We start from the raw sequence: 23,473 nt of genomic DNA, 5'->3' as shown, positions 1-23,473 counted from the left end.
GAAGGGCTCAGTGACTGTATCTGAGCCAGCCTGGTCTTGGAAATTAGGCGGGTGCTGCCATGCTGAGCCATGGGTGGGAGATGCTGTGGAAATGCAGATGAGCACCAGAGTGTGGAGACAGCACAAGCTGAGAGGCTCAGTCATCCGTGAACTGCAGGAGGAGAGAGGGGAGGAGGCGATGGGGTCTGCAGGAGCCTCAGGACCCAGCCTGAGGCAGCGCGAGGAGCAGCCCAGATCCTGCCTGCAAAACCCCTCAGCACCTGAATGCATTTTCCTCCCCATCCTGGGGCATCAGTAACACAGAAACGTTCCTGGGGAGTCCTCAAACTTGTAATTCATGGAGGAATCGGGGATGGGGTAGAGCCGGGCTAGCACAGCCCGGGCTCTTGCCCAGCTTTGGAGGCTGTGGCAAGTCCTGCTGCCTGTTCCGGAGCCCCCTGCGAGCTGGGCTCTGCTGCCCGATGCCGCTGAGAAGCGCTTCCTCCCTGAGCCGCCTCGGGCTCTGGCTGTGCAGTCGGGGCTGGGGGGGCTCGGCGGGGCTCACTGAGCTGCTGCTGGCACTGCTGGTTCCTGCCGGCGTAGCTGGCAGAGCCGCGGCTGCCGCTTCCTGCATCGTGCCAGCCAGGAGCGTGCATGGGGCTAAATTATTCAGTCTGAAAGTGAGTCTCTGGTACAGCTTGGTACGGGAGAAATGCTGATGAAGTATTTAAAGTCTGAGACATTTTTCTCTGAGCCGGGATGAGGTTCTCTAATGTAAAATTAATGTCTTTGTGTCTCTGGAAATAGCTGCCAGCCCTGGCATGGGTGCGCAGAGCGGCAGGCGCTGCCGGCCAGTCGGCATCATGGGTTTTGGGAGACAGGCCCTGGAGAGGGGCTCTTCCTGCAGGATCCTGGATCTCTTCAGACACAGCCTTGTTCGAAAGTTAACGTTGCCCCTCTTCCCCTCCCAAACAGCAAGCAAGCAGAAGAGCGAGGGGTCGGTTTTCCTGGAGAACTGGGAACTTTCCTTGTAGGGTGAATGGGAGGTGTGAGCAAAAAAAACCCGGAGCTGGTACTGGGTGTATGGGCAGATGAGGAGCCTAAATAAATGAGGATGTTTCAGTCTGCCCTTTCCCTAACAAGGATTTGCACAAGAGAGGATTCCTGCTCGTCAGGCACATCATCCCTGTCACTGAGCTCCTTGCCTGGAAGGCTCAGCCCTTCCCACGGTGTTGGGGAAGGGCCTTGGGGGGCCGGGAGGAGCGGGAGCATCCTCCTCTCGCTGCGAAAAGGGGAAACGGCATTGGCCAAGGGGCTGCTCGGTCGGGGACAGCTCACGGAGCCCATGGCAGGCCCTGATCCTGCACGTGTTTGTGTCCACGCTCCATCCCTTCCCAGAAGCCAGCCTGGGATGAGTAACGATGGGCAGAAGTCCTGCCTGGGGTGTAGGGTCTTACGTGGTCCCTGCTTTGGGAACTGCTGACGGGATCTGCCGGAGAACAGAATGGACAGTGCCAATTTTTTTTTATAATGGCTGGAAGATTGTATAGCTTTAAAAAATATATATCCTGCTGCTTTTACTTCAAAAATACCAGGAAATGCAGTTTTATCTTCCTGGCACTGAATGACAGCTTTCTCAGCACTAATTTGCAAGGCTGGGCCTCTTCAAATCTGTAATGAAGGTTTCTTTGTACCATTAGCACAGAATTAACTGGTCTGAATAAGAATCGCTTTCTTGGATTGAAAATCTTTGTAGCTGTTCAGGCAATCAGAGTCTTCTAGAGAAATAAGGCTGGTGAGACCTCGCAGAAGAGAAGCCTGCTGTCTTGCTCATTCTTTTTCTTTTTCCCCCCTCTTCCTTAAGAAAAACAGCTCTCCTTTTCTGTGAGAAACCCAAACCATACAGAAATGCCTTCTTGCACTCCTTACCTCCTGCAACCCTCTTTATCTTTTGCTTGAATCAGCGGCGTCTCTCCCTCGGCCCCTGTTCCCCAGGGGCCCCTGTCCCTTCTGTTAACATTACTGCTCGTCCCGAATCTGGGATGCCGCCGTGCGGGTTGCCTTGCCGGGGCTGCCCGCCCAACCGTGTGCATCAGCACGACCCCAGTGGCTTCCAAGGGGTACAAGTTGCTCGTCGTTCCTTGGGGTTGCTGTCCCGTGGTGGAGGCAGGCACGGCCGCCCTCGGGTCCGACGAGCAAACTAACACGCGCAACCAGTGCATCAGCCTGGACCCGCCGTAACCCCCCGCCATCCCAATCCCCGGGGCTGTTTCCCGATAGGTTTCCGTAGAGGAGACCTGCAGCCCAAAAAATCCCAGAGCACGGTCATTTTTACTGTGTGTCTCTCTGGAGCTGACAACGGGGAAAACTGCTGAAGTCTGATGGGGAGCTGAAGGTATTTGTTGTGTTGTGAGAACTCCAGAGAGCTTTTAACCAAAGCTGGGGATTAAATCCAAGTAGCGCAAATTTTAGCTCAGCTTCTCTCCGTGTGCTGTAAGTGATTAAAAGCTGTAAAGTGCTGTCAGAAATTCAGGACTTCCCCTCCTGGAAGTCTTCTTTCCCCTTATTTTATGATTATCATGCTTCACTGACTTTGTTTGATGTAGCAGGTCTTATTTTTTAATGTGGGAATGGAAAATTTTGGGCAACTGCTGGCTGTGGTGCATTTCAGTACATCATTGGGGCAAAGCCGGGCTAATGCATCTGACCCCATGGGTTTGCCCAGCGTAGGTGGATCAACACAAAGCTCCTTTAAAAAGCTTTTTTTTGTGTGTGATTTTGTTTTCTCCAGTTTTGATAATCCGAATTCCAAGCTGTTTCCTGAATCTCATGTTATTTAGGAAGTGGAAATGTTATCCAAATGAGAATTTCCACAGGTTGTAAGGGAGCAGCTACGCACTGAGATACGCTTGAATTAATCTTCGAGCTTCATATTAGAACCATCTGCTAAAGCACAGCTCCGTCAGCTCTCTGGGGAGGTTTTCACTCCTCCCTGGGTTTGATTTTTAGATGAATCTTGCTTGATCCTTCTTCTGGCTCTGTTAACTCTCCATCTGTCTGCCGTATTTCACGTACCGTATCTGAGACTGTTCTTGGTGCCTCCAGACCTCTCCCTTGCCCAGCGGAGGTGGACAAAGGGCTTCACTGCAGTGGGAATGTGTATTCTGGGAAGAGATGTACTCGAGGGGAAGCATTAGAGGTGACTTCCCTGAATTATTCATTTCATGAAGGACTCGGGGAAAATTGATTAGCCCCTTCTTCAGAACATCAGGACAAGGAGTTCATGCAATGAAATTAGAGCAACAAATGGAAATCAAATAAAAGGCAACGCTGCTTTATGCATCATGGAGTTGCTAGGCAGGGTTCATTCCTGCAGGAAGTAATTTGTCACAGTGTCTGGGTTTTTGAGGAGGGCTGGATACCTTCCTGCCAGCTAACGACATTTCATGTGGGAGATGAGGCTAATCGGATCTCATGTGGCAGGCTCCAAGCCGATAGCGTGCAGGGGTCAGGAAATGATTTATCATCTCGAGCCAGCCCTACTCTGCTTGCCAGGTACATCGCAGGTTTGTGCTCTCCTGGCATTTTTAAGCCCTCAGCTGTGGGCTGGTGCCAGGGCCCCGTGCAGATGGCCAAGAGCTTTTGTCAGGGTTGCTGCGGCTTGGAGGCAGCTTTGGGGCTCTCGTGGCTTTTCTGGGCTGTGTGGAGATGCGGTGCTTCAGGTGGCACACACCACCACTGCTTTCCCTCCAGCATCTGTGACCCTTTGCAGTCATCCAGCTCCTTGCACGGAGTGGATCCATGCCGAGTGGCCAGGGTATGGGGCAAGGCAGTTTTCCCTCTAGAGTGTGCTTCTAGCATCCCAAAAATCTGATCCAGAGCAAGGTCAAAGTATGCTGGAGAAATGGGGCCCCAAAATACCCCAAAAGACCCGCTCTGAGCAGGACTGGCCGCTGCGTCAGACAAACGTGTGTCCTGGCAGTAACAGCACGGGCAGAGACACAGCTCCAGCGCTTGGGTCTGCTGCTGCTGTGCTGCTGTCCGGGACGGACTCAGCAATGTCAGGCATTTGGAGTTGTTTGCAAAGAAAGCGCTAACCCTGAGACTGTTCTGGGCTTTCATATTCCTGGGAACACCTGGGCTCGCATTGCACTGGCTCCCCAGGTAGCCCGACACCAGTATAAGGAGCTTGAAGCTTTGATAAAGGGCTTTTCCTGGGCAGAAACCACTGGACTGGGAAGGATTTTGTATTCTAAGAGCAAATCTTTCAGCATTGTTGTATCTTTGGGCAAACTGCCCAACTGTCTGCTTTTTGGGAAGGCATCTGAATGGAGACAGAGCATGCGAGGTGAGCTGTGGTGCGTGTGGTGGGGAAGCTCTTTTGCATTTGTTTACGTTTTGTAAACAGAGGAAAAGAAAACAGTGAAGGAGAGGGAAGGTGTGTGTGCGCAGGTGATGCAGGGCAAACAAGCTCTGTCTTCTCAATAGATAAACCTGGTGAGACAAAGGCAGCGATACCTGCGTCGCTCATCAACGGGGGAAGTCAGCACGGCCAGGGCTGCTCCTGCTCCTTCCTGGGCTGCTGCGTGGGAGAAGAGCAGAGCACCAGGCCGTCGGCCATGGGAGCCCCTTGCACGGGTGGGCTTCAGCATCATGGGCTGGGGCTGCTCCCTGTGCAGGGTAGGCAGGAACAGGGGGGACCACGCTCCTTCCGCAGCCCCCAAGAGCACAGGGTGGACGGGTGCATCCCCCTGCCCAGGGCTGTCAGCTGCCCAGCCTGTCCTGGCAAGCCTTGAGGGGCGTAAACACTGGCCCTATCATGCTGCAATGTCTCTCCCTGTCCCCTCCGACAAAGAGTTTTTTGCTGCTTTTACTGGGAGCGTTGGAGGGACGAGGGGACTCTGCGTTCCTGCAGGACTGGCTACGCCATAGTGACGAGCTGTGGTGGCTGCAAGGAAATTCTTTATCAGTGGCTCTGCCCGGTGCCTTACTAACTCAGATGCTTGTGACGGGTCCCTGTGCGTTAAGCAGTCCTCGGCTGATAACGTGGCATGCCAGAGCCCTCGCAGCTCTCCGAGAGCACAGTGTTGGGAGCTGGCTGTTCCCGTCAGCTCTCCCACACGTCGAGGTGATGTACCTGCCTGGCTGCTCCAGAGCTGCTTCACGATGCTGGAAGCACCTGCTCTTCTCTAATCACACTTTGGTTAATGTTAAGGTCTGTCCTCTCATTTTTTACTTTCACTGAAGGTTTTGTTACTCGCTCTGTCCTGTTGACTCACAGGACAACTGCTGGGATGCAGGCGCGGGGGTGAGACCTTGCCCTACAGCAGGGGCACACACAGCAACCGCGAGGCAGGCAGTGCTGGAGGGAAGTCATCTCCAAGATCAGCGTTCAGCTTGCAGCTCATCTTGGTCACCAGCCGTGGGTCTGTGATGACAAAAGTCCTCAGCAATTAGGGGACTTCTATCCAGCTTCTTGCAGCAATATATCCATGCAGTGCAGTCAAGTGCTGGATTTGTCCCTCCTGCCATTGCCGAGGACTTACCAGGGGCTTCTGTCTGCTGCAATAATTTGCAGCATTGTTCCAAAACATGCAAACGTACGACTGCTCCCGACCGCATGCTGTTGATTAAAGCTTTAATGTGCTGGCCTGTCTCCCTGCGTTCAGCAGCCTGGTTTGGCTGTCTGTCAGCAGCCTGGAGCTGATGGATGTTCTGCCTACTGCTGAGCTGCACTAGCAGCCCTCGCTTCCCCAGCAGGTCCCTTCCCATGCTGGAGGTGCAGCCAGACACGTGCTCTGCAATGTTCATACTCTCGGAATGCATTTTGATGAGGTTTTTCTGGTTGGCAGGTTCTGTGATCAGTTTGGGAAACTGCTTTGTGGTTTTTCTTGAGGATTTTTGAGCAGTGGTTTAGGCCAAGGAGCCTTTAAGTATATTATAGATTTTTTTTTTTTTTAAAGTAACACCGTTGGTGTTTTCTCCTTTCATCCTTCAAAATAAGGCTAGCTCCTAGGGTTCGAAAATACCATGTTGCTATTGTGGTTTCTTAGCCTGAAAAACCAACCTTCTAGGAGACCTTTCTTCCTGAAACTGCGATCAGGATCACAGGGAATGGAGGTGTGTCATCTCGCCCTGATGCTTTGATGCATGTCTCCCCAGATCTGAGAAACTGTGTTGGGGCTGCTATTAAAAATGTGCGTTCCAGCAAGTCTCGTAAGCCTGTGGAGAGCCACTGAGCTCCAGGGCTCTATCTCTTGTCTTTTGTTGGGTTTTGTATCCTTTGCTTCCCCCGAGACAGAGATGTCTCCCCAGATGCCTGCAATGGAGATAGCTCTAAAGAAGAATTTAGGGCCAGTAAACATTCTTGCATTATGCAGTAACAAATGGTAAAGGTTAATTTTTCATTTTTGTTGTATATAAATGACTCAGGATGTTTGTAGCTCACCAGTGGGATTTGATAACTTTATTATCCATATAATAAGATTTACAAATTAACTGCCTAATTAGCAACCTGGGAAAGCTGCTGCTTGTACTGCGGTTTCTAAACTGACAAAGATACAGGCTTAAAATGCTGAAGTGTGATGAAACCAGGAGTGGCACGGCAGCGCTCGTCCCAGCAGATCTGCCGTAGCTGCCTCACTGCCTGTCCTGGTACCACGCTCGTGGAGAGCCAGCGCCCGGCTCCTGCTCAGCGGGGTGGAAAGCGAGCAATCTCTTCCCAGCGTAATGCACCGGATTAGTCACGGGAGGAAAGATCTATCAAATCTTCTTGCATCTATTGGGTAGGATGCATGGTTAGGACTTAAGGCAGGATTACGGGCGTAAGCTCCTGTACCCGATTACTTCTATTAGCTGTTTTTTTGCATGGATTGACTATTCACCTAAGCATGTATGAAATGTTTGAATGGATCTTTCCAAGGCTTGCAGTGCGTCCTTCAAAACGTTGGATGCAAAGCCCACGCTGCTGCAGTTGGCAGAGAGCCTCTTGTTTGCTATGGATGCACAGGGAGGTGTTACCCTTCACCATATTCTAACGGATTGTCCTTACAATCTATATTAACGTTGACTGCTGGGGAACCTGCTATTCTTGCTAAACATTCAGTTGCCACAAAGGTGACTTGCAGTGACTGGGATATCATTGGCTTGACTGAACTGCAATATGAATGTTTTGAACACACAGGAATTATTTTGCCAATTGAAGAGAAAATACTGCATTTCTAGTGTATTCTTTAGGTCCCTGCTCAAAGGGCAGGAGGTGTTACCTGTGTGTATATATTTAATGCCATCTTTAATAATTAAACTCCTCAGTGAAACCTTAATATGGGGGAGAGGCTGCAAAAAAAATCTGGGATGGTTTTGAGCTTCTCAGACGCTGGCTTTCTAGTCTCTCCTGCCACTAGAAATGGGCATTTCACCTCTTCTGCTTATGCAAGTGAAAATGTAAAATAAATGTGTTCTGCTTTCATAGTGTCTTTGGAGAGGCAAGAGCAAGCAGCTCGCCCGGGGTTGGTGTGCGCACACCCGTGCGCTTCGCTTGCTCCAGTGATCCTCTCGCACGTCTGTGGGGATCAATCACTTGGCTCTGTGTTCTCCTTTCCCTTTCTTCTTCAAATTCCCTCTTTGTTTCTCCTTATCACCTAAGTTCTGCCTGTCAAATTAAATGTGTAATGAGCAGAGTATAGAAATTCACTGCCGATTCTTCTCATGCACAGCATGACTTCAATTTTTTTAATTCCTTTTAGTTTTAAATCAAATGCATTTGAAACCCACAGCTCTGCTGATGTGCTGCGTCTCCTGGCTATGCAATGCAGACTGCGGGGAGCGATGCATCCCTGTTAAAGCGCTGGCAGAGCAGGGCTCTGGTCCTGTCTGCCTGGGGCAGAGGGGATCCAGGAACGTTGCTTTTGAAAGCAAAGCACCGCGGCTTTCTGTGAGAGCGAAAATAGAAAGGTCAGATTTCCGACTTTCCATAAAGTAAAGCCAAACTGACAGCCTGCCCTTGCCCTGTTCAGGGGAGGTGCATGCGGAAAGTAAAGCAGTGAGCACGCACAGGAATAGCTAAGGTGGTGGAGCCGCTATTACAAGGGACAGAAACAAACCTTTTTTAATTCCCACCATAACTTTAGCGCTGTGCAGAGCTGGTAGCAGCGTGTGGGGAGGCTGCTTTCCTCTGCCTGCTCCCGAATTGTGGGGAACTTGTCATTGCACCCAGCGCTGCTTAGGTGGGGTGTGCTCAGCTGGACCAGCGCTGCTGGCAGGGCTGGCGGCGTGTGGGTGCTGGCAGTGCTGCCCTGTGTTCAGAAGGGCTTTCCATGGAGCTGCCCTGGGGATCAGCTTGGCAAACAGGCAGCGCACCGTGTTACATGGCTCTGTTGGGAGAAGGAAGGAGCGGTGAGGAGATGGGAAGAGTGTGGCAAGGAAATCTGTAGTAATGCCAGGCAGGTTGCGGTGGTGGAAGAGGCAGGTTGGTTGGCTGTTGTGCCTTTTGGAAGAGACTGGTGATGGCTTCGTTCTCCAAAGCCCTGCGGAGCAGAGCCTGGCCCGCGTGTGGTGGCCCCCCTGGACGCATCCAGCCGGAGGAAGGCTCCAGCATGGGCAGAGCCAGAGGGATGCTCAGTGCCAGGCGAGGGGTGGGAGGGCAGCTGCTGTGCCAGCACCTGGTTCACGCCGTACAAAGCAGAACCAGGTGGTCTCCTGTGGCTGGGTGTCGCTTGTGGGTGAGCCATGACCGGTGGGAAGACCGGTACAGACAACTCCTGCTTTTTCCCTTCTCCAGCTTCTGTCACCCCAAAGGCAGGAAGGTTATCTTCCCCAAGCAGGAACAAATATCGCTGTCCCCAAAGTGCAAAAGCTTCTTAGAAGCTGGGGAAGCACCAAAGGACCTGCTTTACTTTCTTTACCTACTCTTCAGAGTCAGGTTTGCATTGAACAGCGTTTTTATATGGCATGGAGGAATGGCGTTAGGAAGTTCAGCCAAGTAACAATCTTGTTTCTTCTGTTGAACTGAAATTATTCCGGCTCCGCTGGGAACGCCTCACCGCAGTCCTAGATGTTGGCATCAGCGTGCAACCTCCCGACGGCGCCTGTGCTCCAGCGTGTTGCAGAGCCTTATTGAGTTTATACACACACTTCAGGACAAATCTTTGCTAATAGAGTTCCAATTTCTTCCTTCCTGCTTCCCAGATGCTTCTGCCTCTGTATACAAATAACAGAAATGGTGAACAATGTTTTCAAGAAAACGTTTATTTGTTAGACTCAGAAAAGCAAGCGAGAGGTCCTATGAGGAGAGAGTTCTTGGCAACTGTTGCGCCTCTCAAACCTTCTGGGTTTGTTTTTTTCATAATGAAAAATGTGAAAAGGAAAACAAGTTTAAAGCTGGATGTGGCAGGGCACAATAAGGGGATTGTGAGTTTAATGGCATACGTCACTTGCCTTTTCCTTGTTCCTTAGGAAAAGTCCGATATTGATGCAACTGAAACCTGCTTCATTTTTGCACTGCTCAATTTGTTTTATGTGCTCAGTTTCTCTGAACCCCGGTAGACTGCATCTCATCTTCCAGTTGCTCTTTCATTTAGTGTAACTACGGCTCTCGGGAAAAGGATGTGGCAAATAAGAGAGCCCTGAGACAGAGCTGAGTTTGGTGCCCAGGCTTCCCCCAGACAAAGGCAGCCTTTGCACAGCTTTGCCTTGTTCACAAAATCAGCACTTGTTCCCTTTGCTCTGTTCCTGCATGGGCTCCCTTCATGCGCAGTGTTGCCTCGGAGCTGAGGTCCCATCCCTCAGGATGGGGCACGGTGCGGATGCGGTGCAGAGCGCAGTTGGACCTGGGGGGCTGGCACCCAGGAGGAGGTGATGTGGGGTGCAAGATGGTGCCTCTGCTCCCTGGACCTGGGGCAACACGGCTTCCCAAAGCAGTAGTGCCACCTCCAGATGTAGGGTGAGGTGGGCTGAGACCCTCAGAGAAGGACCTGGGCCATCAGTTGAAGTTATCTGCAGTGCCGAGTGGCCTTTTTAAGGTCTATTGCTGAAAGTAAGGTGCTTATTCGGAGTTCAGGGCAAAAATTAACCGTTAAGTACAGCGCTTTGATTGCACAGACTGCGAAAATACTGCCGGCAGCTTCAGGTTAGCATGTGCTGTAAGGGTTTGGTGGTTCAAGGGATGTGGATTTAGCTCTGGATACTCATGCTTGAAAGTCTGGGTAATAGCACATTGGGATTAATTTTCCTGCGCCGTTCCCAGAAGGGTGACTTTGTCATTGACATGTGTGTGTGAGGGGAGGAAGATGTACGTGTCTTCTGGTCTGGCAAATGGAGGCTGTGGAGTTGCTGAAAAAAAGCAGAGCTGTGGGAGGAAAATTGCCCACCTGTTCCCATCGGTACAATCTTCCATTTTTGGGCACATGCACTTTTCAGCTCAGATACCCGCAAATGCCAGATTCTCCCTTTTTATACACGGCGGTGACCTCAGAGCATGTGCAGTGAGTGACAATGAGCTCAAAGCGAACATAAGGGTTCCCAGCCCTCCTTTGACGTTCGTTCAACACTTTGCTTCTGCTTAGTTTTACTGAAATGCCTGGTCCAGTTGACGATATTCAATAATTTAAAAATCTGCCACAGGTTTACTTAAAGAAACCTGCTTAAAGTCCTGGATGTCTTTCCTCATAAATCAGACATAACAGCTTTTTATTTTTTAAGCTCTGGGTTCACGTGGTGCAAATGCCTTAACGTACCCCTGACACTGTCGCTGTCTTCTCTTTGCAGTTTGCTGCTTCGTCGTGCACAAGCGGTGCCATGAATTCGTTACCTTCTCCTGCCCCGGTGCTGATAAAGGCCCTGCCTCGGATGTAAGTACCTGCTCCAACGCCTCGAGTGAAGGCACAGCGCGGTGTTCTGTGGATCGCTCCGTTTCACAGCAATTTGGAGAAGATGTTCCTCCAGCTTTCTTGGCCGATGACACTTCTGTGCCGTTATTTCACGGGCATCTCTAATTCATTGTTATTCGTGGTTGTGTGGGCTCTCATATATTTTTGAGACACTTAAAACACTTTCAAATCATCCAATAACTTTCTCAGCAGAGCAGGGAGAGCGTATGGGGAATGCAGAGACATTTCAGCTTGGGGCTGAGTCTGCAGCCTTGCCCTGTCTCCCTTTTGTCCTGTGAGTCGCAGCCTCAGTTTCCCCATCGGTAAAATGATGTTTCCAGGGTCTGCCACCTGAACAGAGGTTTTAGGTTTGGGGTTAATTAACATGCGTGAAGCACTAACTACTAAAAAGCTGCTTTAAGACTTTGGCCAGCATGCCCTGAGCTGAAGAAGACTCTCTCTTCTGTCAGGGCTTGGTTCAACATCTTGATGGATTCCTTTTGTCACAAGTGAAGTACCTGAAAGAATTAGCTGTTGTTTAACAGATGCCTACCCTGTTGCTAGACTAGAGTCAGCCCCGGGGAATGTGCTTGTCCTTGTTCCTCCTCAGCTCATTACTTTTTCGAAGGCATCACTGCCCTCTGTCATTATTTCAGTGTCGGTCCTGTGTTGCCCCGCGGTTGTTCAGCGTTACCTGGGGTCGGGGCCCTCAGCCGCCCGCCTGCAGCATCCCTGCTCCTCACCCCGGGGGCTTCTCGCTAAAAGCAGGCAGTTTTTTTTCAAGTCTGTTTCGTATCACCTTGCAGGTTTAATTAAACTGATATATATGTTTGGCCTTCTCAAGGAAGGAAAAAAAAAAAACCTGCAGGCACATTTCATGCTTGCTTGTGATTTGCGTGGTCAGTGTTGCTGCGTTTGCTCCGACTCCCTCAGAAAACACAGAACTGACCGGGCAGCATCATCAAGGACAACAAAATTACTGGGAAATATGAGTTTAGGTGTGACTTTTGGAAAACAATATTGCTGGTCTTTAAAAACCAAAAAAACCCACCCAAATGCCCGCTGACTAAGTCTCCATCCTTATTTTCACAAAGACTTAATTTCCTGGTGAATCCCCCGGCTTTCGGGGGCGAGTGGGAGAGCTGGAGCAGCGGAGCGGAGCTGGCTTAGGCTCCTCAGCGTGGTTCTGCCAGTGCCTTTCAGGTCTGTCTGGCAGGTTTTGTGTTTTACCGTGGAAACTAGCTAATTTGGGGAACTGCTAGGAGAAAAGAGATCGAATTGGGGAAACGACAGTGCACCACAACTCTCACCCTTAAAAATAGAACCAGTGGGAGCAGGCAGTGTAACAGGCAGCTGAAGGTGGAGGCTAAACACACGTTGTCAGTCGCCCTGCCCGAAACGCGGCTGTGTGCCGTGATTGTGATAAATGGGAGCTTTTGGGGACGGGGGTGAGGCTCGCAGGGAAGGGCCGAGACGGCTCTGAATGGGGCAGAGCTGGGGCATCAGCCCCTTTTGGGTATAGCGTTGGGCAGATGCTGCAAGGAGAGGCTGTGCGGGTATGTGGAGGGGAAGGGCTGAGCGTGGTTCACGGTGGTCTGGGATCCTTCACCAAAACTGCGTTTCTTTTCCAGCCAAACCAGAGGGGCAGGCTTGGTCGCTTCCCGTTTTGTCTGGTTTCTCCTCCTGTATGAGTGTGCTGGGTTTGGGGCATTTCTGGGTTGTATCTAAGAAATCTGGCTGGGCTTTGGTCCCAAAGAACCGCTGGGCAGCTCCACCACAGAGCTGCCAGGGACCCCAGGCAGGGGGACGGGGTGGGATGGTACCTGACAACCCCCCACGTCCCCAGAACTGCCTTTGAACCTGGTCACTGCTCTGGCTTTAGCAAAGCGGTGGCTTTACCCCAATGCCCAGCTTGTGGCTGATCGAGGGACCTGCCTGTGCAAAACCCCGTTTTGACCCTGAGCCCCTGATGTCGGATTTCTCGGGGTACGTGCGCTTGCAGCCCCCCCAGCCCCAGTTGCACAGCATGGTGCCTCCGGCGTGCTGAAGCCTACTTGACAGCGCGCTTCTCCACCTCCGGAGAGGATGCCTGGCAGAGTGTTAATTGTAACGAGCCGATAATGAAACCTTTGGCTGTTTCCCACAGGCTGAGCTGCCTTGGTAGGTGTCTTCCAGCTCGCCCAGCTCGCAGCCTGGATCCTGCTCCTGCGTGCTGCCAATGTGGCTGCTGGGGGTGCTGCAGGAGCAGCCCCGAAAAAGGCTGCATTCAGACTTGGGCTTATGCACAGTTTGATAAGCCCAGTTTTATTTCCACTTCCCACCAGACAATTAGTCAAGATATTACGTGGGGTTTTTTTAACCCCTGCCCCAGGCACTTTGCATATGACTATTTCTTTCCTCGCTGAAGGCTTTCTTCTCCGCAGGGGCTACTGCTAATTGCAGTGTATTGGTGGCTATTGAACCTTAAAAATTGGTTAGTGGAGGGGAAAAGGAGATGCAGTAGAGATGCCAACCCAAGGGAGACTAATGCATCCACGAATACTCTCGTCCTGCAGACTGTTAATCCGTAACACGTCTTTACGAACTTGAAGGTCAGGAGAGGCTGCTGGGGTCCTGTCTGAACACCCTGACCCCAGAGCAGTCATCGGGGTTTGTTCCTGGGCCCGGGTGACGGCTGTACCTTCTGCCTGAACCGTGGCAGCAGATGTTCGCAGCTCCATCCTGCACAGCCTCCGTGGGAGCAGCTGCGGCACTGATGGCCCTTTTTCTGGTGGTACAGCAAACCCGAGGGGAAGGTGGCAGGGTGGCACTGGTGTCAGGCTGCAGGACGCAAGGCCCCGGGGTCTTTGCTGTGCCTGGAGCAAGCAGGGTCTTCCAGCGGAGGCGTGGGCAGGAGCTGCTGCCTGCTTGCTGCGTCGCTTGCAGGGAGTGAGGCAGAAGCGGTCAAGGACAGGGCTCCATCGCTCTGCTCCTGGGACGGGGCTTGACTGGGATAAAAGCATCCCTCTGTCTCCATCTCTGGATGCTTTGGGCCTGTGCCAAAGGGGCACAGTCAGGATCCGTGCAGGGGAGCAGTGGTAAGGTCTCTGCATGAGCGTGCATGTGTGCACACACAGTGTGCCCACACGGCATTTGTCCCAGCACGCTTGTCCGGAGCGGGTCACTCAAGGGTGTAGAGTTGCATGAGAGGGAAGCGATGCCTTTGCACCGCTCGCCTTCATGCCTCTGTTTTTTTCTGGGTAGTTTCACTCATTGTCTCTGCTGCTCCTCTGCAGCGGGCGCCTGCTGTAACAGGGCGAGGAGAACTGGAGAAGGCATGGGGAAATGAGGTAAGAGTGGTAGAAGGTGATCTACTTTCCGCCCTTCCTTTAGTGTTGAGTTTGGCCATCCAGGCAAGGTAAGAAGCTTGCATGCACGTGTCCAGGTCCCTCTGCACAGTGCCAGTGCTCAGGGTGTGGGTAACGTGGCAGAGCCCCTGCTACCCGCACAGCCTGCCCTGTGCCTGCCGGGCAGCGAGGCATGTGTCAGGCTCCCTCCATCGTGCAGCCAGTGGTGCTGGAGGTTTTACAATGACCTTTGCTGCTAAGTAATGTCACGCTGTGAGATTCCTTCTGGCCATGTGGATTTAGGTCTGACACTCACGCTTGCTCTCCTCTATCCTCTGTCATCTAAAACACGTAAAGAAAATGGCAGCAAAACCCACTTGCGGGTCTAGCACCCTGCAGACCTGATTCAGGCTACAAGAGGTATATGTCATATATCCAAAAATATATTCGTTTAGATGTCTATTTAGATATTTGTGCGTGCAGAGATGAAATCTTATAAGGCTGCTTTAGGTGCAACGTAACCAGAGAAGGAGCTGCTGTCTGAGCAGAGCCCCCAGGCTCCCGTCCCTGGCTGGGCTGGCGGTGGGGCTTCGTGGCTGTGGGCACCCAGAGAGGGTGATGGCAGTGGGCAAGGGGGCTGCTGGCCCCGCTGGCCCCACAGCTGCAAGTGGCCCCTTGCTGCTGTGGCAGCTCTGGGAGCGGCTGGGTGGGTTCTCCGGGGCGCTGCGGGTGCCTCTCGGGCGGCAGAGCTGGAAACCCTCCCTGGTGTGGTGCAAAAACAGCAGAAAGGCGCCAGTGAAGGCGATCAGGGCAGAGGGAGATGGAAACGCTGAAACCACTTAACCTTGCTCAAGGAAAGTGAGTTTGGCAGTGGGAAAGCAGGGACGGCTGTGATCCAGATGCCACCTCCGGAGCTCTGCTCAGGCGTTGGGCAGCCTGCCCGCCCAGGCGCCGCTTTGTCATCCTTGCTCATCATCTGGATGGCAGCTCGCAGCAGGCAGGAAAGGCAGCAGGTACCGGGGAGATGCTTCGCCTGTTTCTGCGCAGAGTTTTGGCTGAAGGTGGACGCAATGCTTTTCTTTTTCTCCCCACCAGCCCTGTCCAAGCTGGGGCAAGCAAGGAGCAGCGAGGAGCCCTCGGACGGTCTGGTCCCGCTCCCTGAGCGCAGCCCCTTGGCCCCTGACCAGCAGGTCTCTCCCACATGTGTCTCTTCCCACCCTGCGGCTGTCCGGCCGGCTGTAGGTTACTGTGGGCAGCCTCTGCCTGAGAAGGGAAAGGTCTAAATTAAATCTAAGTTGTCACATTTTAAGAGGTGCCACTTGATACCAGGGCAATGCGTAAAGGCCCTTGCTCGAATTCTCTATTGCCTGCTATTATTTCTGGGTGAGAGTTGCCACTGTGGCTCATCGAGCAGACAGGTAAAAGCTGCCCAGTTGGTGTTAATTAATTTTTAATACATTATTTTTGAAAATGAAGGGAGGAATGTAGATGCTTGGGACTTAAAGCAGGGAGCAAAAATGGCCCTTTTGTAGCTGGATTTTTTTGCCATTTAGCAAAGCCCGCTGGGAGACCCTCTGGTTTGTACCCTGCACAACTGTCAGCTGGGGTGTAACTGGGGGGTGCGTGCAGGGCAAACTTTATTCCTTCTGCACTGGCAATCAAGCTTCTTACAGCAATATAATCCTTAAGGAGCTTTGAATCAGGAGTCGGAAAACGACTTCAGCAAACATCAATGTCCTGTCTACTTGGGGAATGAGCCGAGGACAGGGGTTTCGTTTTGAACTGATGCAAAGCTCGAGTTTTCCTCTGCTCTGTTGTTGCTAATAACCACGGCATGAACCCAGAGCGACCTATAATTATGTCAAACGCGGGTAGCATCTAGGTTGTAACGATTATAGCTATGCATTTTTTTCAGTCAGTGCAGCAATCTGGTAACTGTCTTTCCTTTCATAGGTATTAATATCCAATGAAATCTTGCAGGAAGAATGAGTTTAATTTATTGTATTTGTTTAAACCTTGCAATGTGTTCGTCCTCACAGTGGGCCACGTGATTTTGCTGAGCTGGAGAGGGAAGAGATTGGTTCAGTGAGATGGCATCCCCGTCCTCAGCATCTGCAGGGGCAGTGCAGAGCGGCGGCTGGAAGAGGCTGCTCTGGCTGGGGCTGCAAACGAGATGCTGTGGTTCCAGTCAGATCCCAGCCTGGGCTGGAGCTTTTAACGCCAGCTGGCTGCTGGTTTTCATCCCCAGAGCTGCTCTATTCTAGTATGCTAGTCATGGAGCCCAGGGGAAAAAAATATATTAAAAGAAAAAAATTTTCTAACTTTGCTCTTCGATCTCTGTATCTTGTAGGACTTCATAGTTACTTGAGAATCAAGGAGAAAAACGTTTTGCATCCTGTAAAGTGCTTATGGTGTATATGGATGCTTAATTTTAAGCACCTGAGTAATGCTAGTTATTTAAATGAAACTCTTCTGTTTGAAGTTAAGTATGTGCTTAAGTGCTTTATGGGATGGTGGCTTGTGCGTGTATCAAGCAGATAATCCTGGGGGGAGGCTGACATTTTACATTTTTTGGAGCATAACAAAATAACTGGAGAGCAGGGAAATGTCAAAGTATCTTTCTGTTACTGTTGACTAGTCTGTCTTTGGAGCAGTTTTCTGTTTGATCTGGTTGTGTTTGAACCTCCTTGAGGAGAGCGAGAGCGTGTGCGTGCTTAACCTTGCAAAGCCTACCGAATAGCAATCTTCCGTCTAGGAGAGGAGGACTAATTATACAGCGATGATAGGGCCTCTAAGTAAAATTAAAAAATTAATTGCTTCTTGCAATAGAGAATGAAGCTGTAGCTATAAATGCTGGTACTGAAGACACCGGGGCCGCTTTCACGCTAGATTGCTCTTAAGTCATGGCAGGATTTTTTTTTTGGTTTTTTGATGGCTGAAGATGTGATAGTGGGTCTGTGTTTTGGGCAGCAGCATTGCTGGGGGCAGTGCGCCTGTTACACGGTGCTGGCTAGCTGAAGGCAATGGCATTTTTACCGTTTACTTCTCTAACTTGGTCCAAATGTGGGCCGTGCTGAGCTTTGAAGCGCTGGTGGTGAGGGCTGCACGCTCTGCTCTACCCGCACTGCACCGCTGGGCTGGGCTCCCGCGGCTGCGTGGGCCTGCATTCCTCCACGAGGTCTGAGCTTCACCGTAGCTTTCACGTTAATGCGCTGTCAGGTTGTGGTCTCTCCCCTGCATCCCCAAAGTCAAAAGTGGTGAGCTGTTCTGGAGAGGCTGGCCAGCCCAAACCCACCAATTCTGGTGTTAGACTCTGCTGTTTCACGACAAGCTCTGACGCTCCTGTGCTCCTCTCTCCGCAGGAGGCAGAGCTAGCGTGACCGTTCGAGCTGAAGTTTTCTGAAATACAGCAAGGTCTTCAGGAGCTGAAGTCAGGCATGTGTAATGTAATGCAGGTGGCAAACCTAATTATAGTTGGAGCTATTAGTAGAATGCCTAATTATTTAAATTATAGACAAAATAATCATTAAAATGACCTTCTTTGCATTATCCTGTTAAAGGTCATCAATCAGGGTGCATTAATAAATATCAGAGTTGCTCTAGGAAGGTAACAGGCCAGTGTAGCTTCATTTTGATTTTGCAGTTAATTTTTCCGCCATTTGCAGCTTTAGGAGAGGATTTCTGTAATGCTATCGCCACGGCACCTTTGGTCTTTCCACGCTTTGTTTGCTGGAGGCAGAATCATTTCATCTTTGTCTTGGGCTCCTCCTTTCTCAAAAAGCTCCAGAGTTGAGTGTTTGTACTGACGAAAGTGTTGCTGCCACTCGCTTTTAGAACAAGAGAGAAACTTCACAGGGTGTGGGTCCTACAGGTGTTAGTAGAGTCAGAAGCTGTCTTCGCAGCGTCAGTACGTGGTCGCTATCCCTTCATGAACAGCATCACCAGATCCCCAGCTGACACTTGTAGCAGGGGAAAGTGGAGTGACCCCCTTTGCACCAAGTTTGGTTTATTCTCCAGAGCATTTGGGCAAATGTGGGCTGGCAACAATTAGCAAAGAGACTTCAGCAGCAGAACTAATGAAGATGTCGTTTGTACTACCTGAAAATTAGCAGCTGCTTCAAGTTTCTCCTTTCTGGGATTATCTCCCATGGGAAGGGATGCCTGCTGCGGGGTAGTCCCTTTGCACAGGATAGTGTCACGGGGTTATCAGCAGGTTCTGCCCGTCGGGGGGTGGAGGTGGGATGCGCAGCTGCCTTCCCTCCCTCCAGATGTGCCCGTTGAGCCAGGACCCTCCTGAAGGCACCAAGCACCCTCTTGCCCAGGTCCTGCCTTAGAGAGCAGGTCTCCGATCTCTGCTTGCATCTCGCATACCTCTAGGATGCCCTGGGTCTGGTGCATAAGCAGATCTTCACAGCCTTGCAGCAACTTGCTGCTTTCTTTTGTCTTGCTAATTAACTTCTCCAGCTCTCGTGGTATGCCATCTGCCCTTGCGCGAGGGCACATGCTCGCGGCTCCTGCCGGTGCTGCCAGCGCAGGCAGCCGGTGACGGTTCCCATGGGATGAAGATGTATCTGCCTTGCTCCCTCCCAGCACCTTCTGGTGCTTCCCTGGCTCCGCCGGAGCCCAGCTCTTTCTCCTGCCAGCCTGCACATGTCTTCAGCCCTGTAATTGAAAAGCTCTTCTCTGGTTTTCTCGGGGTGTGTGTGTCTAGTTACTCCTGTTAAGATTGCAACCTCTCTTGTTAAAGGAGGGGATTGGAGAGGGTGGTTGGGTCCGTGCCCTGCCTGTGGCTCTGGAGATCTAGTGGTTGGGTCTGAGCTGGGTTTGTGCAGAGCCTAACTATCAGGAGGGCAGCGAGGTGGGTGGTGCAGGCTGTGCCCACCCGGGTGGCACCAGTGAGGGGGGGGGTCTAGAAACAAAGCGTCCTGCAGGCAGGAGGTGTTTCAGGGGGTCTCTGCGCTGTTTCAGGCAACCCGGAGGCTGCAGAGTGCAGGGAAAGCGCCGTGGGAGCCCTGTTCTCATGGAGAGCTTACGCTAGTAAAATGACTCTCAAGGCATGTGAAAGATAACAAACGTTTCTAAATGATGTTGAGATGCTAATACTGCTCAGGGAAAAAAGCTGAGTTTTGGCTTTTTTTTTTTTTGCTGCTCAGTAAGAGAGTGTATTTTATTCAGTGTTGGCAGCAGCAAGAGAAGAATAACTGTCATCCATATCCCTCTGCAGTTGTCTGACTAGCAGATGAGATCTTTTGTCAATAAAAATTTATTAACTTGCTGGAAGCTGTCAAGGAAAGCTGTCAAGGGCAGGTTTTATCTGCAGCAACATGTTTGACATGGAAACAGCCCAAGCCACGATGCTCGTGCCCACAAACATGTTAGCTGCTGGTGTGTTGCTGGCCGTGCTCGGGGACCGCTTGCCCTTCCACAGCTAAGGTCTGGGCAGAGGGGCTGCCTGGATTCCGCTGCCTGCGCTGCCGTGCCCTCAGACCCTGCGCTGTGCAAGGTGTTCTGTGGCCGTAATACTGTAAATGATAGAAAAATAGTTTTGGTATCACTTACTGGTGCAGCAGTGTCAATCATCTTTAAAATGTGGCAGGCTGAAGCAGGCTTCCACAGAGTTACGATGTTGATAGAAAAGATAGCCCGAACCTTTGCTGTCTTGCCTTGAGTAGGACCTGTGTTTACCTCTTGTGTGTAAGCTTCTTTAGTGGAGTCCTTACGGTTTATCATGGCTCTTTTCATTGAAACAATAGACCCATCACACTTGTTCACTTGTTCCTTAACTTCCTTGCTTGGTTTTTGCTGGGACTTGGAGTTATTTCTCACCAAAGGCGTTTTTCCAGCCCTGTGCAAGCAGGTGTGGGGAGATGCAGGAGGTGCATCCCCAGGGCAGCAGGTCCTGAACAGGACAGGGCAGGTGAGTGCTGCCAAAAGCCTGTCCTTGCCAAAAGCAGGGGGTCGCTGTCGGTGGTGGCCGCAGTTGTCTTCATTTCATCTTCCCCCGCCACCTCCTGGCTTCAGTGAGAAGAACTTGCACAGTAAGAGGCTGCTGCCCAGAGCTGTCTCATTCACGTCCCTGGCCCAGCCTCTTACAAACCGTTATTTCCCTGGAGGGAACGACAGGCTTTTCTCTCCAGCGTCACCTTTAGAGTCGCTGTTAGGCCACTGCTGTCTCTCTGCTGTGAGTTGTTCCTTACGTACTGCGGGGGATTTTGCCCAGGGGAAGCGTGGGAACAAAAGGCAAGGGTTTTGGTTTTATGTCCACTGCCTGGATTTCATTAGGTGCAGACAGTAAGCTGTCGCTGTGTTGTATTTGCTCTGCTATCATGCTGCTTAAATTGCTATGAAATTCACTTTAAAATAGTCTCTTCACATGAACTGTGTTTATTCTTCTTTGGAAGGGATAATTTAAAGCTTTCTCTGTAATGAGGTGGGGAAAGCAGGGGTGCATAATGTTGAATCAAACCTCTGTGGCTGTTCTGTAGAGTCCAGGAAATTTTGACAGTACAAAGGATTAAAATAACGTCAGCCCCTCGGGTGTAGGTCTGGGCTGCCTGCTTCCCTGGGGAGAGCAGCGCGGCCAGACTCTGCTGAAGGACAAGCGGTGCGGTGCTCCGGGGGAGTGATGGGAGCTGGGGCCTGCAGAAGAAACCGAAGTGCCCTTCATATATGACTTATTTTAGAGGTGAACCCAAGTGAGCTGGACACGTTCTAAAAATGTTTTACGGCTCAGACTGCTGGGCATGAGGAAGGGTCTGGTCCTCCCTCTGCCTCCCACCTCCTCCCTGCCCCAGGGAGAGGCGATGCCTGCGCTCCCTCTGAGCCAGGCAAAGCTGAATTTAGTGCAGAGGTTAATAAAAGCCCCGAGGGCATCCAGCGCAGCGTTTGCAACTCTGGGTACGACAGAGGGCTGCTGCCCTTGCCAGGACATGGACTTTGCATGAGAAATAGCTGAAGCAAAAGGCCTTTGCTTGCCAGTCAGTGCTGTGCTGCCCTGCCGCTCTGCTCACCCCGCTCTGCTCTCACGCCTTGGCTTGCTGCTGTCTGACGAGCCTCTGCCCAGTTCCATCCCGACAGACTGCCGCAAAAGAGCAAACGGATTCCTGACTACTAGGAGCAGTGAATAAATTGTCAATCTGATCAATGCCACCAGCTGCCTGCCTGCACGTAATTGACAAGCAGTGGCTCCTGCATCAGCATCTCCGTCAGGATGCAGCAGGAAAGCATACATTATATCGATGCAGTCATTCAGCGAGCTCGGTGGTGGGTATGACCCTGAAGAAAGGCACAGGTGACTGTTGAGCCTGAATAAGGGTCCGGCTGGGCTGCACTCAGAGTGTCTTGAAGGCCACGAGTTGATTACTCACTTATGAATCAAATTTCTTGCTTTCCTGGGAGAGCAGGATTGCTCGGGCTGCTGTCAGCCCCGGCCCACAGAGCCGCAGGCTGTGCACAGCCGCCTGTGCCTGTGGTGGGACGGCCGGGGCCAGCTCGGGTAGGAGCAACTAGAGGTGTGTGCGGTTCTGGGAAGCCAGGGGCTGCGAGGTTTGCTCTGCAAGTGGGGGATGCAATAAGTTGGCGATGTAATATTGCACTGGCTTGTTTCAGACCAGAAACCTGCTGTCAAGTTGAGAAGCAGAGGTCAGCCGCCTCTGGTGGGTCGGTGCTTGCAGGGTACGAGGTCAAAGTCAACAACTGCTCCTCTCCTTCCCTGGCTCACGCTTTGACTCCCTCATTTGGGCTCACATCCTCAGAACACGCACGCATGCCTCCGCTCGGAGGATGACAGATCTGAGGCAGCGCTGATTAGAAAGGTCAGAGACTCTCAGTGCAGTAAAACACTCTTAACAGCATTTTTCAATTCTGCTCCAAAGAAAGCTTTTTCTGCTCTGTTCTTCAGGGATGGCTCTGTGCTGGTAGGGTGGAGGAGGAGCGCCTTTTCTTTTCTTGGCAAACTTCTTTTTAACCATTCTTGTTTTAAGTCTCTCAGCATCTGCATACGCAGTGATCTCGTCATCCCTGTCTCTGTGGTACAAAAATAGTCTCTTTGTGAAACGACTTCAGCCTCATTTGAAAATGATATCCAGAATTTCCAGTTTCTGGCACCTTCTAAAGCACTGGTCGAGGTGAAACGGGCCCCCGCCATGCCCCGGCAGCCAGAGAAGCGGCTCTGCCTCCCCACGCCTGGCTGCCTCCACCACCCTCGTGCCCTTTGGGCTCTGGCCCTCCGGGTGCCAGCTCTCCCAGAACAGCCCCTGGGGGGTGGGAGCAGAAGGTGGAACCTGAAACGCCCCCGTGAGGGATCCGGCTCCCCCCGAGCAGAGGGTGCCTGCTCGCAGGGCTGGGATGCTGAGGGAGCAGTTTGGAAACCTGCGGCCGTTCCTGCGCCAGCACACTCTTGCCGCCGCAGCACTGCTCGGTGCATGCTTTTCTTTTCTAGCTCTGGCTTTTGTTGAACTCCCAGTGGGAATTTAAAATCCTTCGCATGAAGTGGAAATTGTCTCATTTTGCATTAAGCTTGTGTTTTTTATGAATGACTAAAGCTTTCATTTACCTAAACAGGAATATCTGTTTCTAGAAGGGAACACAGAAACTGGAGCACTCGGGGGCGATTCCTCCCTGTGTCACACGTTGGGGTTTGACTGGCACGTGGCTTCTGCTAGAGCTACCCCCATGCCCCCCCCGCCCTTGTCCTGCTACCAACGGAGGGTCAGCGATGGTGGGCCGATGCCCGAGCATCCCTGGGGTTGCCCTCCTCTGCAGCGTGGTGTGGTGGGGGTGGGCGCTGTGCCTGGGGGGCTCTGCAGGATGCGTGGGTCAGTGTCCGACTGGCCGGCCAGAGACCTCCTTTCTCCTGGGATGGTGGCAAAAGAAAACTTTTCATTTTCTTGGGTGCCTCATCTCCAGGGAGGTAGCCCAAGCCATTCCTGCGTATGTACTGATGGGCTTGTGGGTGCTGCCCCCGTGCCCACAGGCATTCGGCTGCCAGGGCCCGTCCCTGGGAGATGCCGGGAGTTGGTTCATGCCGATTAAAGAGCTCCATGTTGTACAGGCAAAGCTGCTTACGGAGATGGTCCTGAGCTGCTGTACAAGCAGAGCTCAGGTTATAAAATCAAGCAGGGTAACTTTTCAACATGTCCAGTGGAAGGATCTGACTAAACCTGTAAGTCTCTTTAAAAAGTGTATGTGTTTATCATGGTGTCCGTTTGTGCTTTGGGCAGCAGTGCTCGGTGTTACCCTGCCTGCAGCACCGTGCGTGCTGTCGGCTGCCTGGCTCAAGCCACAGCTGCCTGTGGTCTGCCA

At 51.8% G+C, this 23,473-nt stretch overlaps 1 protein-coding gene across 2 annotated transcripts in view; it reads left to right on the top strand.

Annotated features, from left to right (window-relative positions):
* Positions 1-23,473, top strand: part of PRKCB (protein kinase C beta) — a 139,114-nt gene that overhangs the window by 42,403 nt on the left and 73,238 nt on the right. For both annotated transcript variants that reach the window (XM_076350572.1, XM_076350571.1), the window contains exon 3: positions 10,744-10,826. In XM_076350572.1, coding sequence (XP_076206687.1) covers positions 10,744-10,826 — 83 coding nt within the window. The remainder of the gene's footprint in view (positions 1-10,743; positions 10,827-23,473) is intronic.

The sequence above is a fragment of the Aptenodytes patagonicus genome, chromosome 13, assembly GCF_965638725.1.
Source record: "Aptenodytes patagonicus chromosome 13, bAptPat1.pri.cur, whole genome shotgun sequence".
NCBI classification, from domain to species: domain Eukaryota; kingdom Metazoa; phylum Chordata; class Aves; order Sphenisciformes; family Spheniscidae; genus Aptenodytes; species Aptenodytes patagonicus.
Note: the sequence above shows the minus strand (reverse complement) of the source record. Positions and strands in the feature narration are given on the sequence as shown.